Source organism: Drosophila eugracilis, unplaced genomic scaffold (assembly GCF_018153835.1).
Source record: "Drosophila eugracilis isolate 14026-0451.02 unplaced genomic scaffold, ASM1815383v1 contig_1765, whole genome shotgun sequence".
Lineage (NCBI taxonomy): Eukaryota > Metazoa > Arthropoda > Insecta > Diptera > Drosophilidae > Drosophila > Drosophila eugracilis.
In genome coordinates, this window is record NW_024572605.1 from 5333653 (window position 1) to 5351733 (window position 18081).

The window sequence follows — 18081 nt, forward strand, 5'->3', positions numbered from 1 at the left end:
CAGTACGACGGTCGCAGTGCGTCGGGGGTGAAGCCAAGTCCACGAAAAAGTGAATAAAAAGCGTAAAATGTGTATGAAATGGTAAAAATGCAAATGAAATAGCAAGCAAAGAGACCCAATGTGACAATGTTCCGTAAAATTTGTCAGAGATTCAGCTCAAGATCGCTGTGAAAGGTATGCACTGCGCCCTGCATACCTGCATATGAAAAACCTGCTTCCGCGGCCGTAATTACAGTTAGACACTAAAATAGCTGCACGGTCAGGTTGCGAGGTGATTTGGGGTTCTCAACTAGGAGAGAAGGGGTTTCGGGATCGGGTGTAACCCACGCACTCTAGCCCAACTGCAATGGAAAACGAATCCGTCAAGTCGGAACACAGTGGACGCTCCAGACGCTCGCGAAATCACAATAACAACGGTGGTGGGGGGGAGGAGGAGGCGGTGGCGGCGGAGGTGGCAGTGTAAACAACGGCTACCATAGGGAACGGGATCGCTCGAGGCACTCGCATCGCAGCACGCACTCCTCCAAGTCTGGCAAGGGATTCCAGCGAAGTGACATGGCACCTTACCAGACCAGTGTTAATATGACAGGTGAGTTTCATGGATATATTAGTCAAAGACCACCCTTCAAACATTTTTCGCTCACCAGGAGACGGCAGTCACGATGGTCAGGAAGTTATTGAAGTGCAAATCCTGCCACAGGACGAGAATTGGGGTGAGAATACCACTGCTGTGACGGGCAACACCTCGGAGCAGAGCATCTCCATGGAGGACATCAACAACATGTGGCACCGCGAGAACGACAAAGGATTCGGCTTTGCCTGCCGTCGCTACGTGGAGTCTATCTTTTACTTCTTGCTCGGATGCGGCGCCTTCTTTTCGCCAGTGGCCATGGTGGTGATGCCCTATGTGGGCTTCTTTCCCTCAGCTTTCGATCACCCGGAGCTGACGCAGACAGTGCGAACCCAGCTGCTGGCTTGCAGCGAACAGTGTAAGGGCCAACTGGTCTCGTTGACTGCACGCCTTCTTCTCCTGGCCATCGGTCTGTGGGCGGTCTTCATGCGACGCACCTCGGCCAGCATGCCACGGATTTTCCTGTACCGTGCATTGGTTCTCCTGCTGGTCACTATCTGCACGTTCGCGTACTGGCTATTCTACATTGTGCAGGTCACGAATGGGGCCAAGATCGTGGTGGAGACGGGCGGCGATGCCGTGGACTACAAATCTTTGGTGGGATATGCCACCAATTTTGTGGACACTCTGCTATTCATCCATTACGTGGCAGTGGTTTTACTGGAGCTGCGCCATCAACAACCCTGTTACTATGTCAAGATTATTCGTTCTCCGGATGGCGTTTCGCGCTCCTACATGCTGGGCCAACTGAGCATACAGCGTGCAGCCGTGTGGGTGCTACAGCATTACTACGTAGATTTCCCAATTTTTAACCCGTACCTGGAGCGCATTCCCATCTCGGTCTCCAAGTCGCAGCGCAACAAAATATCAAACAGTTTTAAGTACTACGAAGTGGACGGGGTGAGCAATTCGCAGCAGCAAAGCCAAAGCCGGGCAGTTTTGGCGGCCAATGCCAGAAGGCGCGACTCTTCACATAACGAGCGATTCTACGAGGAACACGAGTACGAGCGTCGCGTGAAGAAGCGGCGTGCCCGTCTTATTACCGCTGCTGAGGAGGCATTCACCCACATTAAGCGCATCCATAATGAACCAGCTCCTGCCCTTCCGCTCGATCCGCAGGAAGCAGCATCGGCGGTCTTTCCCTCAATGGCCCGAGCCCTGCAAAAATACTTGCGGGTAACACGCCAACAGCCCCGACACACCTTTGAAAGCATCCTGAAGCATTTGGCACACTGTCTTAAGCACGATCTATCGCCACGCGCCTTCCTGGAACCATATTTGACCGAATCGCCGGTAATGCAAAGCGAGAAGGAGCGCCGCTGGGTTCAGTCGTGGTCACTGATCTGTGATGAGATCGTGTCCCGGCCAATCGGTAACGAATGTACGTTTCAGCTTATCCAGAACGATGTTTCCCTTATGGTCACCGTGCACAAGCTGCCACACTTTAACCTGGCCGAGGAGGTTGTGGATCCCAAAAGCAATAAGTTTGTATTGAAACTGAATTCTGAAACATCCGTATGACACCACCACAATGCCCCCCCGATCGTAACACCTACGCACAGCAACCAGACCCAATCGTCCTATCTCCATGTGTTTGTCTGATAATCCCAACTAGTACCCTTATATTCCTATTCCTAATGTTTCAGCCTGATCGCGAATTCCCTTAGGTATTAGGTCTTGATTTTGAGGGACTTTTAAAAAGTAATTAATATTTATATACTAAAACTTCATCATAATCAATCAAATTAAGCAATCAAAATTATTTATTAATGAATATGACCCGAAAAAAACTAGCTGTCCGGAAATAGAAAAAATCCTTGAATTTTGAAAAACAGAAACTGATAGCTAGGTTGAAAGCGAACAAATTTTATAAAATCAAAAAGTCAAAACAGGTCCTTACTTTGTTTGTTCATATGAATTATTGTTTACATACTTATCAGCTATGAACTTAAACTTATGCCCCCAATATCAACGCCAATGCTCAAAAGCCCAATGTATTATCCTAAACCTACTCGAACATATCACACGACCCTTTGATACGAAACCATGACTTACAAGTTCCCAAAGTATTAATTATAAGAATAATGGTTTGGCTTGCAGAACCGCAAAACATAAGATATCAACTCTTCAGTGCAGCTCTTTTTATACACGTTTTTTATTTTAGGAAATATGTTTAGTATAAAGTTAAGCTTAATCGTCTCGGAATATCTATTATTTTACCGAATTTCTGTGTGACGTTTAAGCCCCATTGCTAGCCTTAAGATATGTGGATTGAGCCATTGGCTAACCCAAGAAATTTTAGCTAAGTCTCGGACTTGCGCGAAAAGTGGCTGCTACACTTTTAGCGCGACTCAGTAGGATTTTACATACGCACATTTTAAGCCGAAACCGAAAGGTCCTAAACTCATCTGCCACGAATGTTGAGAAACGACAAAACTATAACTCGAATGCAACTGATGACAAATACATAATTTAAGCAAAGACTGCCTGAATATGCATTTTATACACACAAATTGCCAACAGCCACTAACAGGTGTATGTACTAACCTGTGCATAGCAACCACATATATACAAAAACTGTGTATTTTTAGAAACAAAATTATAGCGATAAGAGCGCGAATTCGTATTTGAAAATATGTACGTTCCAGTGAGCCCAATCATATACATATTTATATAGTATATATACCTATTTACAAAACTACTTAGAGAACTTTTGCTTGAGGTTTGATTTAATTTTCGTTTTCTAGCTAAATGTCTTCTTACGAAGCACTCCTTTATATTGCAATTCTATAGCAATTACTTAAAGCAATTGGAAAACTTTTAAGCTACATACCATCTATATATCAACTCTCAAACTGTAACTGTTGTAACTGTAATTAGCTTATAAAAACACATGGCGTAAAATAAACTGAAACCCACTTTTTTAACAGCTTTAAACGAGATGTTTTTCTGTCGATACGATGACGCAAATTATGGCAATACGCACGTAATTAATTTATTCATTCAGCACTTATAATATTGCCTGAAACAGACCTTATCAGCTTTCGATTAATAAGCAGTTCCGATAATGATAAATGAGCCAGCTGCGGGTTACCATATTGCACATAAGTACAATATATGAGGTCTAGATTTAATCCCACATCAATCAGTTTTAAAGTCTGCTTATCGCCAAGACTCAAGTTTTGATGATAAGGCGTTAAGTGTAATTAGTTCAAGTGCGGTGAGACCCCTGGCGGTTGCCTCTACCACATCTTTTAGATAAGGAAGTAAAATGAACAATTGCTCTGTTTGGCTAATCAAATATCAAATTTATGCAACTGATATGATTCTGGTGGTGCCTGGTGGATAATAGCGTTCGCTTTTATTTACACGGTTTCATAAATATTCGCCTAATGTAAATCGAGTACTAACATATCAGATATACTTTTAAGACTAATAGTCAACAGCTTGCACAACTGTTGCTTTTTGGCTTGTGCGTCAGTGCTGTTATTATAGATCTTAATAATTTTAGCCAGGTAAATATGACAGATATTTCGTCCATTTCCCATTGTTTTCTCAAAAGAGGCCTCTCAGATTAGTCTTTCTTGCGCTGCAGCCCGTTCTTAGTTGGCTCGTAGAATTCCTCGACAAGGGCGTCCACCATAATCTTCATTGTGTTAGTCAGTTTGGCCCAATTCTTCTCGTCCGGCTTGCCACACATCTCGGCGTAGTACTTCATCTTAGGCTCCGTGCCGCTTGTTCGTAGTGTTACCACTAGGCCGTTCTTAAAGGTGAATGTTATCATTTGGGATGAGGAACTGGTCGGTAGTGTGGCTTTCTTGTCGCCGGTGCTGCTGTCATAGCCAGTCGTAAGATCTCGAACGTTTTCAATTTCGAACTCGCCGTTCATGATGCTGGTCGGATAGGTGTCCGCCTTACCCTCATCCCACGTGCGCAGACGCTCGAAGATCTGCACAATTACCGGCGGGCAGCGGCAGATGACATAAGAAGATATGGTCGTATGGAACCCATACGTCTCGTAGATGTCGCGAAGCTTCTCCTGCAGCGTCATGCACTTTTTGCAGCGTAGGTAGGTGGCCATGGTGGCCACGTGGGCAGCGGCACTGACACCATCCTTGTCCAGCACAGCAGTGCCTACCATGAATCCAATAGCTTCTTCAAAGGCAAACAACACCGTCTTGCCCGCCTGCTGCTGCTCAATGGCCTTGTTACCCATCCACTTAAATCCTGTCAGCGTTTCAAAGAATTGGAAACCATCCCGGTCGGCCATAGCTCTTAGAATCTTCGAACTCACCGTACTGGCTATCATTACACAATTGCTTACGTCGCAGTCGGGTTCGCGCATCTTGTGCAACTCCAGAGCCCACCAGCCTAGGAGGGCGCCTACCTCGTTGCCGCTAAACAACTTGTAACTACCATCGTCACGCACTTCGGCTACTGCTAGACGATCTGCATCCGGGTCGTTGGCGAGAATAATTTGGCTGCCGTTGGCCTTCGCCGTTTTGATGGATAAATCCAGCGAAGTTTTTCCCTCCTCCGGATTTGGCATGGGGGTGGTGGGAAACTCCGGATCCGGCTCTTGCTGCTCGCACACCGAAATAAATGGCTTTAGATTCACTCGGGCGAAAGCCTGCTTTACAAACTCATAACCCACGCCATGCATGGCGGTGTAGGTGAAGGAGATCGGGCACCTTCCGTTTACCTCCAGCAGTGTGCAAGGCAAATCTTTCTTAAGGAAATCGAAATATGGCGGCACAACTATATCGTACGGATCCTCTAGCAAGGGGTTTGAACACATAGCTGAATCGTCCCAGGAAGATTCTTTGGGCTCTAGGTTATTCAGGATTGCCTCCTGGATTCCCTCATCGTGGGGCGGGATGATTTGGGCCCCGTTGCTCCAGTACACCTTGTAACCATTATCCTCCTTAGGATTGTGTGAGGCAGTCACCATGACTCCGGCCAGGCACTGCAACCTCAAGATTGCGTATGGAACCATGGGTGTGGCTATATAGCGTGTGTACTTCCACACCTTAAAATCGTTGTTCAAGAAGACAATAGCAGAAAGCTCGGCAAAGCGGTGGCTGTTGTATCGACCGTCATACCCGAAAACGATGCCACGCTTGGACCAGTCCTCCGGATCCGGGAACTGCTCTTTTATGTACTCGCATAAGCCCTGTGCCGTCCTGTCAAAAGGTTCGATTAGGTAATCACTCGTTGGATTTAATTAAAATTGAACTTACTGGATGACTACTAGCTCGTTCATAGAGTCAAAGCCAGCTCGCATGCAGGCCCGCAATCCAGCCGTGCCGAAACTGATGCGGTTGCACAACCTTTTGCGTAGCCTGTTCAAGGATAAAGGTAAGCCAATTAAACTAGAATAGCTTTAGATATTATTGACCTTACGTATCCCAATCCTGCGCCCGAACGGCGTCCATGATTTGGCAAGCGGTACTGGCGCATTTGTCCCAACGAATCCACTTACGGATCTGGCCGTCCAGCTCCGGATCGCCCGATAGCGCCATGTTCTTGATCTCGCAGACCATCTGCCCCGTGGGTTGACACATGGTGGTGGCTCAGTGTTTTTGACCAAAAGATCGCTGTGCGGAAAATCTGTTTATTTTCAAGTAGAATTTAGAAGGAAGCCGAACGGGAGCGGAGAAAAGGGAGCACTCGCTTCCTGACAGTGATGTCACAGCCCGGCAACAAAGCACACTGAGCTGCCGTTGTGAGCGACAATTAACGATCGACTGGTTAGGTTGTGCTGCTTTAGATTGATAAAGTTCGCTGGTGGGGCCACATACACACAATCAATCTACCACGCCCCCTTTTATACGCTAATTTTGACAATGCGGCACGGCGACTTTTTGAATGCCGTGAGGTAGAGATGGCGGCGTGACTGTGCGCTGTCACGATATTCAGGGATGCAGAAATATCGACGTTATGTCGGATTAGAAAGTGTACTTGTGGGGAAATTGATTCAAGCCTCCGCTGAATAATGTATGTACTTTTATTTTAATTAGTTAAAGTCCATTTTTTATGTCAGTTGTAGAAATAATTAAGTAACAAGTTTCTGGGTTCCATATATTAAAGTTACCTGCGGTGTTGCGCCCGTACGCCCTTTTTAGTCGTGTATCAAATTAAAATGACCTGGAACTTCTATTATATTTTGATCGCATCGTAAACTAAAATAATGTTCACAGTAAATTCTTCAAACATTTTTTCCGAACATTAACCGATATATCTGTATTAACCAACACTACAACACATGTCATCTCTAGTCTTGCGGCTGACCAGACGCGGAACAAAAATAAAATAAACCATTTGATTTCCTTTCAAATAACTAATTCAATAAAGAAAATGGCAGATGTATTGGACATTGATAATGCGGAGGAGTTTGAAGTGGACGAGGACGGTGACCGTAAGTAGTGCAAATGCGCTTTTTTTTCCACCGGCGTCATGCTTCCTTTTTTCTCCCACGCCGAACCGTACACCCTACACTCAAAACAGAGGGCATTGTACGTCTGAAGGAGAAGGCAAAGCACCGCAAGGGACGCGGATTTGGGAGCGACAGCAATACACGGGAAGCTATCCACAGCTATGAGCGAGTGCGTAACGAGGATGATGATGAGCTGGAGCCCGGACCACAGCGATCCGTCGAGGGTTGGATCCTATTCGTGACCTCCATTCACGAGGAAGCGCAGGAGGATGAGATTCAGGAAAAGTTTTGCGACTACGGCGAGATCAAGAACATCCACCTAAATCTCGACCGGCGCACTGGGTTCTCCAAGGGCTACGCCCTTGTCGAATACGAAACCCACAAGCAAGCACTCGCTGCTAAGGAGGCACTGAACGGCTCTGAAATAATGGGACAGACCATCCAAGTGGACTGGTGCTTTGTCAAGGGACCAAAGCGCGTGAAAAAGTCCGACAAGCGCCGCAGATAGACGTCTCCCGATTACAAGAATACATTTTAATTAGTTTAATGCATAGGCAACCGTACAAAGTCTATTTGAAGTGAAATAAAGCAGATACTAAACTCTATCGACTACCTTTATACATTCAATTGGATACAAATGGTTAGAAATAGTTCTTATATTAGTATTTATCTAATACAGGGGTTTTAGACCCAAAGACTACTATTTCATCTTCTTCTGATGTAATAGATGTTTCCTCAGAGCTTGCTGCTTATCCTTAAAGCTCTTTTTGACCTTAGAGCGCGCCTTGTGTCGCAGCATGCCAAAGTTCTTAGTCTTCCGCTTTTCGCGGTTCGTCTTAGAGCAGTTCTCGTTTACCCGTCCGTCCTTCCAACCAAAGCGCTCGCGATCTTGCCGGCCCGCCTGCACAGTCTCCAGACGCGACTCCTTGTCGTGCTTGCGCTTCTTATAAATCATCTCGATGCTGTTTAGTTTGACGAATTCGGCACGGTCCTGTTCTAAGGGACGTTTCCGTGCACTGGTAACAGTCTTCTTCAGATTTGCCGCATTAATGCGCTTAAAGTCCTCGTCCGTAAATATGCGCGTAAGAGCCAGTTCTTGAGCTGCTTCTTTTTGGTTGAGGATTTTAATATCTTTCTTCTCCTTCTTGGCCTTTGCGGATTCTTCTCCACTTTCCACGCCTTCATCGGAGTTTTCGTCCTCTTCATCATCCTGGTCACTGTTGTCCTCTTCATCATCATCTTCCTCTTCATCATCGTCGACATCTTCTTCATCCAAATCGTCTCCGCCTCCTTCACCATCACTGTGTGTAACATTAACCCACTCCCCATCATTGGAGTCCGTATCGTCATCGCTCTCAATGTCAATGGTCTTGGAGTCCCTGAGTAGAGCCTCTGCACCCAGCACAGTATCGTGGACTTCCCGCTCTCCATAGGCTCGGACCTTTCGTTCGGCCTGGGCTTCTGTTTGTCTGCCTCGATCCTTCTTGTGCAAGAGAGCCGGCAGCTGTTCCCGATATAGTGTGATTAGGGACCGTGCTGCCATCATAACAGATTTCTCCTTATAAGTTTTGTACATTGCAAGGTCCTGTATCAGATCCTCGCCCATGGCAAGAGGACAGCGCATGCAAATTTCACGAGTGGCATTTAGACCAATGGCCATTACATCACTGGAGTTTCGCTCTGTAATGAAGTTGTTGGCTATCGTCTTAAGGATAGGTTCGATGATGTCTCCAGGGACAAGTTCGTGAGACGCCTGAGCGGCAAACTGAAGTACACGAGTCACTTGACGTTGGTGGGGCTGTAGAAAGCGAGTTATATACGGATAGAAACCGAAAAGGAATAGTTCATGGATGCCAATAAGGCGGGAAATGACGTCCAAATGCATCAGTTTAACCTCAAATCGCTCGTTGGTGGCCTGGAGCTGTTTAAAGAGACCCTCGGCCATGCCTTGGGGATTGTGTACCAGGTGAATGCCCGAAAAGTTAAATGCGGGAGCATTTTTCTTCTTCTTCTGCGCCTTTATCGCCTGCTTCTTAATCTGCGCCAACTGTTTAGTCCGCTTCTTAGTTTTCTTGTTGACACGATTGGCCATCAGAGCGCCCTTAAGGTCCACCTCGTTTTCGCTATCAGAGTCCTCCTCCTCGTCCTCTTCGTCGTGACCAAGGAAGAACTTGAGCGAGGTGACCAGCACCTTCGTCACCTTGGAGAAGCAGCCAACGGTGGCTATTACGTTTACTGTTTTGGGATCATTCCAGATGTTCTTCTTGTACAACTCGATCATGATATCAGCTGACATCTTAGCCGCCTTGGGATTAGCGTCCTTCAGCATGGAGTACATAAATGCTTGCAAGCTCTATAATGAAATGCCAGATTACTAAAATTAATTTAAACCTGATTATGTAGTTCTCTATCTTACCGAATTAAGCTTCATATCTTTGTGCTTTGCATTCATGTTTTTAATGTCGGTCACGATGTGAGTTTGCAGAAAGGTTCGCAAATTCTTGTCCGGACACCGGAGCAGTTGGAAGAAAAGTTCCAGTATATCCAGGGCGGGCACAAGATTCTTGTTTCTTAGCAGGATAAGGGCTTTCACAAAGCAATTGCGCATGGCGGGATCCAGGACGGTGGCGTAGTTTTTTAGCAGATCGGCCAGGCGCTTGGGGAACTCTTCACAAACGGCCGGATAGCACTGGGCTACCTGGGCAACGAACATGACGATGTCATCCAGGGATTTGTTCTCCTCGCTGGGATTCAACGCGAACACCTCTAGCAAGCTGAGGAAGTGCTGATACTGGATGTGGAACTCATCGCTGTACGACTCCGGATCTCGCTTGATCAGGTTCTGCAGCTGTGGCAGGTTCTCCGGCAGCTGATTGTTGTTGGGCCGCACCATGGTGAGGCGTGAATTCTATACAGAAATTACGTTCTTTCCAACCACGTTATGTTCGGCTAAAGCAAATGCACGTGTGGTGTGTGACCAGTTGAGGGTGGAATTGAAATACCTGACCAACGTCCAATTTTGGTTTTATAACTCAGGCATATTTAACAAATTATTTTTCAATTGCAAAAAATAGCTATTCTAGATTTTATTTAAACCTAGAATTATTTAAAAAAATAAATAAATAAAATAAATTGGGAATACAATTCAACATTACCGAAGTAACAACAAACGGTCAGTCTGCCGCTCTCTCGTCTTGGCTGGAAAAATGATGGAGCTGCACTCGAACGACGTTGATCTGGAGGACGGCGAGGTAACACCACTCATTCCTTGGAGCCACCAATGACCACCTCTGCTGCCGTTTCAGCTATCTGACAGTGACGGCGACGGCGTTTATACGCCGCTGCAGCGACCTGCAGGTGCGGAAAAGGTGGCCAGCCCCCTTACCACCTGCCACCAGATCCAGACGGCGCTAGAGGACGAATCACAGAGCAACAGCGAATCCTCGACGGCTGAGTCCTCCGAGGATGGGTGCATCAAGAAACTGCGCACTGATTCTAGTGGACAGGGAGGGCACAAGAAGCGAAAAAAGCGGATTCGGCGTACGGTTATGCGACGCGTACCGCCTACAGACGCCGAAATGCAACCCAATCGAGCACGCTTTAAAAAGTACAACGTATGGGCCTCAGCTCTGCAGGAAGACGCCCTCAGTGAGAACATGCGTGGCTGCGACGTTACTCGTAGCGGCCGGGATCGGAATGTGGAGAACTACGATTTTTCGCTGCGTTACCGGCTCAACGGCGAAAACAACCTAAAACGAAGGCTCTCAAATTCTTCGGAGGACGGCGGCGAGTCCTCTCACCCAGCCCACAAACGAGGAAGGCCTTCTAGCCGGCCCACAGACGAGTACCCACAGCGCGGATCGGTCAAAAGCCGACTCGGCCACCGGTCACAACGGGGCACTTCATCGGCCAGCGGTTCATCAGATTCTTGCGAGCCCAGGCACATTTTGGATCTCAACGAAGTGGCAGGTAGGGACCCCTCGGATGTGGCCACAGAGATGGCAAGCAAACTATACGAGGAAAAAGATGAATTACTAGGTGAGATGGTGGAATATCCATATCATACTTATTTACTGTAATATTTTTTTCATCAGTTCGGGTTGTAGAAGTCCTCGGAGTGGACTTGCCCCTTGAGCTATACAAAGAAACACAGCGCATCGAAGCCGATGGCGGCATGATGATCAAAGTGAGTGAGCCTAAACACCTCCAATCAATATACTGATTACCATTTCCCATGTAGAACGGCAACCGGAGACGTACACCAGGCGGTGTATTTCTGTTCCTACTAAAACACCACGACAGCATAACCCAGGAACAGCAGAAGTCCATTTTTAGCGAGGATCGCCAAAGCCTCAGCAAGTCGAGAAAACAGATCGAGACGTTGATGCGGGACCGCAAAGTGGAGGAGTTAAAGAAGTGCCTCAGCAAGCAAGTCACTGAGCTGCCTACCCTGAGCCAGCGAAAGGAGCACTACATGCAGGGCGACGAGCTTAGAGAAGATAATCAGCCAGAAAACTGTAAGGATACACCATAAATATATTTAAACCTTTACTAACTGGTACAATGATACCCAAAGTGTCCAATCCGCCGCCCTCTCCCGTTGGTGCTGGTCAGGAGCAGGATAGTCCCGAATACAGGACGCACGAAATCAACATAAATCTAGTAGACAACACCGAACTACCCTCTACATCCAAGGCAGCGGCGGCGGCAGCGGCTAAAGGAGAACCACTCAAGGAATTAATTAGCTACGACGACGACTTTCTAGACGTCAATTGCGGGGACATGGACTTTTTCTAGGCCCACGCCAAGCGCTGGGCCCCTTTTATACCACGAACTTGCATAGATAGACCCATATTTGTACAATTAAATAAATGCCTAGCGAATTAGGACTAAAAAAGTAACGGCTAAAAACAGTAAACAAAATAACGCGTTAGGGTATTTTCCAGCGTCGAAGCTGACGAGGCGTTAGGGTATTTTGGATGAGTGTCGATCGATAGTGACAACTCTAGAACTGGCAAGTCGCGACGACGCCGAGGAAAATATTTTCTGTTTCGGCCGCAATAGTTAAAAACCTGCTTAAAGTGTTTGTTTATATATGTCGTCCGCGTAGCAGGCAAATGCAACCAAGTCCGCGACTGCAATTGCTGACCGCCTAAACGCCGCCAAGGACAGAAAATAACAGTAATGCGAAAGACCCGCTCGCAGACGGCTCGCACGCAGGCGGAAAATGCCGCAACATCTTCGAGCCCTGGGCACCAATCTACAGCATCAGCGCCAATAGCAGTGAATCCCTTTGATGCGGGCAAATACAAGGTTTGTTTCCGCCAGCAGCTTTTAATTCAATCCATGAATATTTTCCATAAATATGGGGGGATAAATTTATATAGGCAGAGTGGCCGCAGCAAAAACAGTGTGGCTGCCCCCCGCCGAGTGGGTGAACAACGCGAAATAGTCTGCTTTCGCTATTCAACACTGCTATCCGCCATATTTCTTCAGACCGTGCGGACAAAACAAAATTCGTGTGGTGACAAAAAAGAGCATTTTTGCGGTCATTTGTTTTAGAGCATTTTGCGGAAAAAAAGAAATCCGCTCGTTGTGTCCACTTGATGTACTCAAGTTCTACAGTTGTCCTGTATTATAAGCCATTGAAAGCGAATCGGTTTAACCAAATGAGGCTCTTTTTGTGAACGCCATGTTTGAGCAGCTAGGTAAAGATATGTTGGCATGCCAGAATTTCGGGACCTGTTAACGTCAGATGAATTGAAAATATGTAGAGCTAAAGCTCTGCTCGAATATCACATATCTGCCGGAAAGGCTCAAGCATTTGAAACTTCAGTTTATAATGCCGCACGGGTACATACACATGTGTACATATTTGCGAAAACGCGATATTCGCACATAGTTCGCGCTTGTGTGTGTGTGAACGTTGGTGCTTGGTGTGAAGTCCCGCTATTCGGTCTCAGACATTTTGCCAATTTATCTCATCCCCTTTTCATTGTACGCCATCCTTCCAGGAATGTGAGCAAATGGTGCAGATGCTCCGAGTGGTTGAGCTACAAAAAGTTCTGTCGTTTCTGAACATCTCCTTCGCTGGACGAAAAACTGACTTGCAGAGCCGTATCCTTTCGTTTCTGCGCACCAATTTGGATTTGCTAGCCCCGAAGATCCAGGAAGTTTACGCCCAGTCCGTGCAGGAGCAAAGCGCCACGCTGCAGTACATCGACCCAACCAGGATGTACTCGCACATCCAGCTGACGCCCGCCGTTCAGGCGAATCCGGTGGGCCTGGTGGGCGGAGGTCCAGGCGTCCAGGTGCCTGGTGGCCAGATGAACGTAGTCGGCGGCACACCCTTCCTCCACACGCACAACATCAACAGTCAGCTGCCTATCCATCCAGATGTCCGGTTAAAGAAGCTAGCCTTCTACGATGTCCTTGGCACACTGATCAAGCCTTCTACGCTGGTGCCACGCAACACACAGCGCGTTCAAGAGGTGCCTTTCTACTTCACACTTACGCCACAGCAGGCCACCGAGATTGCCTCTAATCGAGACATCCGCAACAGCTCCAAAGTGGAGCATGCAATTCAGGTGCAGCTACGCTTCTGCCTCGTAGAGACCTCGTGCGATCAGGAAGATTGTTTTCCGCCAAACGTAAACGTTAAAGTCAACAACAAGCTGTGTCAGCTGCCTGTGAGTATCCATCAAGCGTCCAGTCGGAACAAAGTTATATCTTCCTAATCCCACAGAATGTCATTCCTACAAATCGACCAAATGTGGAACCCAAGCGGCCACCGCGCCCTGTCAACGTCACCTCCAATGTTAAGCTGTCGCCAACCGTGACCAACACCATCATGGTGCAGTGGTGCCCCGATTACACGCGCAGCTACTGCCTAGCCGTATACCTGGTAAAGAAGCTAACCTCCGCGCAGCTGTTACAGCGAATGAAGACCAAAGGCGTTAAGCCTGCCGACTATACCCGCGGCCTGAGTGAGTTTCCACTGCCTAAAAGTTTTACCGTTACTAATGAAAACCTTAAATATAGTCAAGGAGAAACTAACTGAGGATGCCGATTGTGAGATAGCCACAACTATGCTTAAAGTTTCACTCAACTGCCCGCTGGGTAAGATGAAAATGTTGCTGCCTTGCCGAGCATCAACTTGCTCGCACCTGCAATGTTTTGACGCTAGTTTATACCTCCAAATGAACGAGCGAAAGCCAACATGGAACTGCCCCGTGTGCGACAAACCAGCCATATATGACAACCTGGTTATAGATGGGTATGGTAATAACGATTCATAAAGCACGAGCAATTAACTGACTCCATCATTATTTTGCAGGTACTTCCAAGAGGTGTTAGGTTCGTCGCTGCTGAAGAGTGATGACACTGAGATCCAACTACACCAAGATGGGTCGTGGAGCACACCAGGACTTCGAAGCGTGGCGCAGATTCTAGATACACCCTCAAAGCCCGTTCAGAAGGTGGAAGTTATATCGGACGATATAGGTAAACTTTCTCTGCTAGTGATAAATAACATTGCCATAAATTAACTTACGTTGCTACCAGAGCTCATCTCGGACGATGCTAAGCCTGTAAAAAGCGATTTGACTCCAGCACAGGACGACCAGCCAACCTCCACGTCAAACAGTGAAACTGTAAGTTGAATGCTGAATTTGGAAATCTGTGCTATAATGTGATTGTCTTCCGTCTATGCAACAGGTTGATCTAACGTTGAGTGATTCCGACGATGACATGCCGCTGGCTAAACGTCGTCCGCCCGCGAAGCAAGCTGTTGCCAGTTCAACGTCGAATGGCAGCGGTGGCGGCCAACGTGCCTACACCCCGGCACAGCAGCCGCAGCAATCCGGTACGTTGGATCCCTTTTTGCAATAAGCCAGTAAACCAATTATAACTGTATAGCCAAGAAACCTTTATAAGTTTACAAAAATTCTAATTGTAGACTGTAGGTTAAAGTATATATAAGAATCCATACATATCCCATTTTCATTCACACAAACTCACGCTTTCGAACCAAGAACCTTTACCAGAGTTAACATCATCCCAAGTTCAAGTCTCCCCATGAAAGATTCGTTTCACATTTAATATAAAAAAAAACACTTCGCCTGCTCTGCGGCGATTGTATTATTTTTGGTGCATAATTTATCTCAAATATTTATGAGTATACATGTCTTTGTTTTTAATTATAAACCACTTGAAACGAAACTTGCATTGGGATTTTAAGAAAAAGGTGTTTTTAAATTAAAAGAGAAAATATCTTCTGGTTTCAATTTTCTAACAACAAGATTGTTACTCGAATATTTTTGATCGTCATTTCCTTTAAATTTTAGTTCCTCAATCGATTTTAGTGCACAGTTCATATGAATCCCATTTTAGATTTTTATTAGGTTTGCGTATATAACTTAAACTTAACTATTAACATTCTTAAACGGATTAACGGATTATTTTGTTGAGCTAAAATTAGGTGCGGCACAGGATAAAAGAAAATCCAGCCTGCCTCAAGAATGTGCTTAAATTTTAATATATTTCCTAGCCAAGACTTTTATAGACTAAGTAGGCAAAGATATTATTCTCCACTGCACAGAAAAGCTAGGAACAGATTTTGATTTTTTATTCTCTTCGATTTGGTTGTTTGTATTGTAGATGGTGAAGTTTTTAAGAAACCTAAAACGACAACGGAGCTTTACCGTCGTGTTAATAAACGAGATTATCTGCGCTCACGGTAGGTTTCCCCATCGATCAATCGTGACATGGCTCGGGTGCCCAACAAATTCCCATACTTAAATAAGTATATTTTTTACAGAAAGCCCAAGCCAGACAGTTCAAGGCGCCCAAACGTGGGCTAACTAGTTATTAGCATATTTTTCGGTTTCAAAACCACTAATTGTTGTCCATGCATTGTCATTTGATATGTATTTTGTGTTGTCACCGATTCTAAATTATTCCGCAAAATGTACTCTTATGTTAAGTGATATTTAAATAAATCATTCTATTTTGGTTAGTGGAGGTTTTTGTTAGAAAGCTTTTTTTTAATTGCTGTTGTTTTTAACCCCACGTTGATATGATCATTATAATTGAACTAATTGAAGTAACTTGTGCATTTCTTTGTCTTTTCTCTTTCTCTCTCTTTCTCTTCTTCCCCTGATATTTTTGTGTGACCCGTCCATGCTGCCGCCGATGAAACTTGTAGAGTCCCCAGAACAGCAGGCCCGTCGCCAATCGCCAGAGATGCAGCCAGTTTTAGACCAGCAACTGCAGCAGCAACACCCCGAGCAGCCAGCGGCGGCAGCCGTCCATGCCTCTCTCCTGGAATCCCTAGCTGCTGCGGTCGCGGATCAAAAGCACTTCCAACTGTTGGATCTGGCTGCGGTTGCGGCTGCTGCAGCTGCCACGGCGTCTTCCGGCCAGAGTCAGAATGCCGGCCCGTAGGCAGGACCCACATCCATCGCACACCTCATGGCTAGCACCTCATTCTCATGATTCTTGATTTGGCTACCCAGTTTAGTTTTTCGTTTCTCTTTCGGCGGCATACGGCCAGACCTTTCCTTAGAGTTAGAGGCTATTATCGGCGTTCCATTCGCAGTCACCTCATCTTTCATACGCACTCGATCGCGACCCACCAACTGATGCTTGTAATTCTTGTGTTGCAGGACGCAGGCAAAACAGACAGGCTTTATAGGATCCCCTGGTTCTTAGTAACAGCTCCTGATCCCCCATCGGATAGATTGTTCCTGCCCCCTTTAATTTGGCTCACCCTGCATTGGCTATGTTGTGTCTTTCGTTTCTGTATTGTCTCGAGTAGTTGTGTAACGCTTCCCCAGGGTTCTTAGCAACACAAACTCACCCTCCTACACATACCAACTGAAATAATCCTAGATATAATTATACAAACTAGCACCAGCATTAATTAGCAATTCCCATAGGAAACTCAATTAATTTATTTTATTTTGAAGCAGGCTGCTGAATGACCACAGCATTGTCCTGAAAACCTAATCGCCCTACGCACTACTAACTTTATAACTTAAGCTTAAGCCTGAATCAGATGTTAGTCCTAAGTCCTGCCAATGCAAGTTGGGCGTATTTATATTCCTATTCAAGAAGCGCGAGAGGAGCAGGCCAGGCGGCAGCCAGCCGCGGCGCCGACATTTAAGTTAGTTAAGTTATTTTACTTGCTTTACGGATACTGAGTGTGTGGAGCGGTGGGTGCTGCCTATCAAGTACGTATTTATATTGTGTTTGCAAGTCGGGGCGAAGTTGCATTAAATGTACACGTAAAATGGCAACAAACGAACGCATTTTTATTGATAAAACCCGATTGGGAACGGGCGGTATTTTCATGACGTCCAGTTAGACACTCAATTGATAAGCAAGCCCCCAGACTTTTGTCGTTTATTTAAGCTCAAACCGTACCATTACGGATTTATATTATATGTTAAGATTTAAAATTTAAATTAATGCTTTGACTTTGATTTGATGCCAAAACCCCTTAAATATCTGAACGAACAAATATGAAATCAATGTACAAGGAGATGTGTACTTTAACTATATTATTAAACAATTTTCAACCAAACCCTGCTGTTGTTTTATTTACCAACGGGGGTCAAGTTCTGTTTTAAGTTTATACCGATCTTTAATTTAGCATCCCGTTTTTAATTGAGCCCACCCGAAACCTTTTCTTTACTTGCAGAAGAGATTGACGGAAACGTTCCGGATAAGGTGGTCAAAGAGGATTCCGTAATTGAACTTTTAGATTCACCATAGCCAGCCCGCCGCACGATCTTACAAGTAAGATCCTACGCAATAATGGGCGACCCCAAAGAATTAGACTTGGACTGTTTAGCGCATTTTATAATGCGCCACAATTCGTTGGTTAATATTATACCAATTTAATTATTGTATAAAAAAGTATTCGTTAGGGTAAGACAATGTGGCTAATACATAGATATATCTAAGCACTGCATCAATAAAGTTGAAGTCAACTTGTGGCATTTTGAATTTC

At 45.8% G+C, this 18081-nt stretch overlaps 6 protein-coding genes across 10 annotated transcripts; 4 read left to right on the forward strand and 2 right to left on the reverse strand.

The window, feature by feature from the left end:
- The first annotated feature begins 1 nt into the window (after nucleotide 1).
- Nucleotides 2–3568, forward strand: LOC108104528 (vang-like protein 1). The gene is given in 3 exon segments (XM_017210660.1): nucleotides 2–421; nucleotides 424–589; nucleotides 648–3568. Coding segments are annotated over 3 exon segments (1746 nt in total). The 5' UTR covers nucleotides 2–346; the 3' UTR covers nucleotides 2153–3568.
- A 389-nt stretch (nucleotides 3569–3957) lies between these two features.
- LOC108104527 (glucose 1,6-bisphosphate synthase) lies at nucleotides 3958–6531 on the reverse strand. The gene is made up of 3 exons (XM_017210659.2): nucleotides 6035–6531; nucleotides 5872–5973; nucleotides 3958–5814 (listed from the first exon to the last, which is right to left on the reverse strand). Exons 1-3 carry the CDS (start codon nucleotides 6193–6195, stop codon nucleotides 4206–4208), a joined length of 1872 nt encoding a protein of 623 aa, XP_017066148.1. The 5' UTR covers nucleotides 6196–6531; the 3' UTR covers nucleotides 3958–4205.
- Nucleotides 6532–6891: 360 nt separating this feature from the next.
- On the forward strand, nucleotides 6892–7672 carry LOC108104578 (RNA-binding protein 8A). The gene is made up of 2 exons (XM_017210734.1): nucleotides 6892–7049; nucleotides 7139–7672. The coding sequence occupies exons 1-2, from the start codon at nucleotides 6989–6991 to the stop codon at nucleotides 7573–7575; spliced, it is 498 nt and encodes a 165-aa protein (XP_017066223.1). The 5' UTR covers nucleotides 6892–6988; the 3' UTR covers nucleotides 7576–7672.
- Nucleotides 7596–10054, reverse strand: LOC108104576 (protein SDA1 homolog). The gene is made up of 2 exons (XM_017210732.2): nucleotides 9484–10054; nucleotides 7596–9420 (listed from the first exon to the last, which is right to left on the reverse strand). The coding sequence occupies exons 1-2, from the start codon at nucleotides 9958–9960 to the stop codon at nucleotides 7768–7770; spliced, it is 2130 nt and encodes a 709-aa protein (XP_017066221.1). The 5' UTR covers nucleotides 9961–10054; the 3' UTR covers nucleotides 7596–7767.
- A 168-nt stretch (nucleotides 10055–10222) lies between these two features.
- Nucleotides 10223–11968, forward strand: LOC108104577 (phosphorylated adapter RNA export protein). The gene is made up of 5 exons (XM_017210733.1): nucleotides 10223–10318; nucleotides 10373–11105; nucleotides 11162–11253; nucleotides 11308–11584; nucleotides 11644–11968. The coding sequence occupies exons 1-5, from the start codon at nucleotides 10274–10276 to the stop codon at nucleotides 11862–11864; spliced, it is 1368 nt and encodes a 455-aa protein (XP_017066222.1). The 5' UTR covers nucleotides 10223–10273; the 3' UTR covers nucleotides 11865–11968.
- A 102-nt stretch (nucleotides 11969–12070) lies between these two features.
- LOC108104566 (E3 SUMO-protein ligase PIAS1) lies at nucleotides 12071–18061 on the forward strand. Of its 5 annotated transcripts, XM_017210714.1 has the most exons (9): nucleotides 12071–12380; nucleotides 13082–13756; nucleotides 13813–14053; nucleotides 14109–14343; nucleotides 14404–14570; nucleotides 14631–14719; nucleotides 14784–14931; nucleotides 15726–15804; nucleotides 15886–16088. In XM_017210714.1, the coding sequence occupies exons 1-9, from the start codon at nucleotides 12252–12254 to the stop codon at nucleotides 15926–15928; spliced, it is 1806 nt and encodes a 601-aa protein (XP_017066203.1). In that variant the 5' UTR covers nucleotides 12071–12251; the 3' UTR covers nucleotides 15929–16088. The 5 variants fall into 5 exon arrangements, with proteins under 5 accessions (XP_017066203.1, XP_017066205.1, XP_017066202.1 ...); XM_017210716.2 differs by lacking the exons at nucleotides 15726–15804; nucleotides 15886–16088 and adding an exon at nucleotides 17770–18061; XM_017210713.1 differs by lacking the exons at nucleotides 15726–15804; nucleotides 15886–16088 and adding an exon at nucleotides 16273–17652.
- The last annotated feature ends 20 nt before the right edge of the window (nucleotides 18062–18081 follow it).

Bases quoted from the DNA above. Each gene is read 5' to 3' on its own strand.
- LOC108104527 (XM_017210659.2), bottom strand. From the start codon at position 6,195: ATGTGTCAACCCACGGGGCAGATGGTCTGCGAGATCAAGAACATGGCG. The intron at 5,974-6,034 runs GTAAGGTCAATA...ATCCTTGAACAG, and splicing joins CGGGCGCAGGATTGGGATAC to GCTACGCAAAAGGTTGTGCA. The intron at 5,815-5,871 runs GTAAGTTCAATT...ACCTTTTGACAG, and splicing joins AACGAGCTAGTAGTCATCCA to GACGGCACAGGGCTTATGCG.
- LOC108104578 (XM_017210734.1), top strand. From the start codon at position 6,989: ATGGCAGATGTATTGGACATTGATAATGCGGAGGAGTTTGAAGTGGAC. The intron at 7,050-7,138 runs GTAAGTAGTGCA...CACTCAAAACAG, and splicing joins AGTGGACGAGGACGGTGACC to AGGGCATTGTACGTCTGAAG.
- LOC108104576 (XM_017210732.2), bottom strand. From the start codon at position 9,960: ATGGTGCGGCCCAACAACAATCAGCTGCCGGAGAACCTGCCACAGCTG. The intron at 9,421-9,483 runs GTAAGATAGAGA...ATTTCATTATAG, and splicing joins AAGATATGAAGCTTAATTCG to AGCTTGCAAGCATTTATGTA.
- LOC108104577 (XM_017210733.1), top strand. From the start codon at position 10,274: ATGATGGAGCTGCACTCGAACGACGTTGATCTGGAGGACGGCGAG. The intron at 10,319-10,372 runs GTAACACCACTC...CTGCCGTTTCAG, and splicing joins TTGATCTGGAGGACGGCGAG to CTATCTGACAGTGACGGCGA. The intron at 11,106-11,161 runs GTGAGATGGTGG...TTTTTTCATCAG, and splicing joins GGAAAAAGATGAATTACTAG to TTCGGGTTGTAGAAGTCCTC.
- LOC108104566 (XM_017210713.1), top strand. From the start codon at position 12,252: ATGCGAAAGACCCGCTCGCAGACGGCTCGCACGCAGGCGGAAAATGCC. The intron at 13,757-13,812 runs GTGAGTATCCAT...CTAATCCCACAG, and splicing joins ACAAGCTGTGTCAGCTGCCT to AATGTCATTCCTACAAATCG. The intron at 14,571-14,630 runs GTAAACTTTCTC...CGTTGCTACCAG, and splicing joins AGTTATATCGGACGATATAG to AGCTCATCTCGGACGATGCT.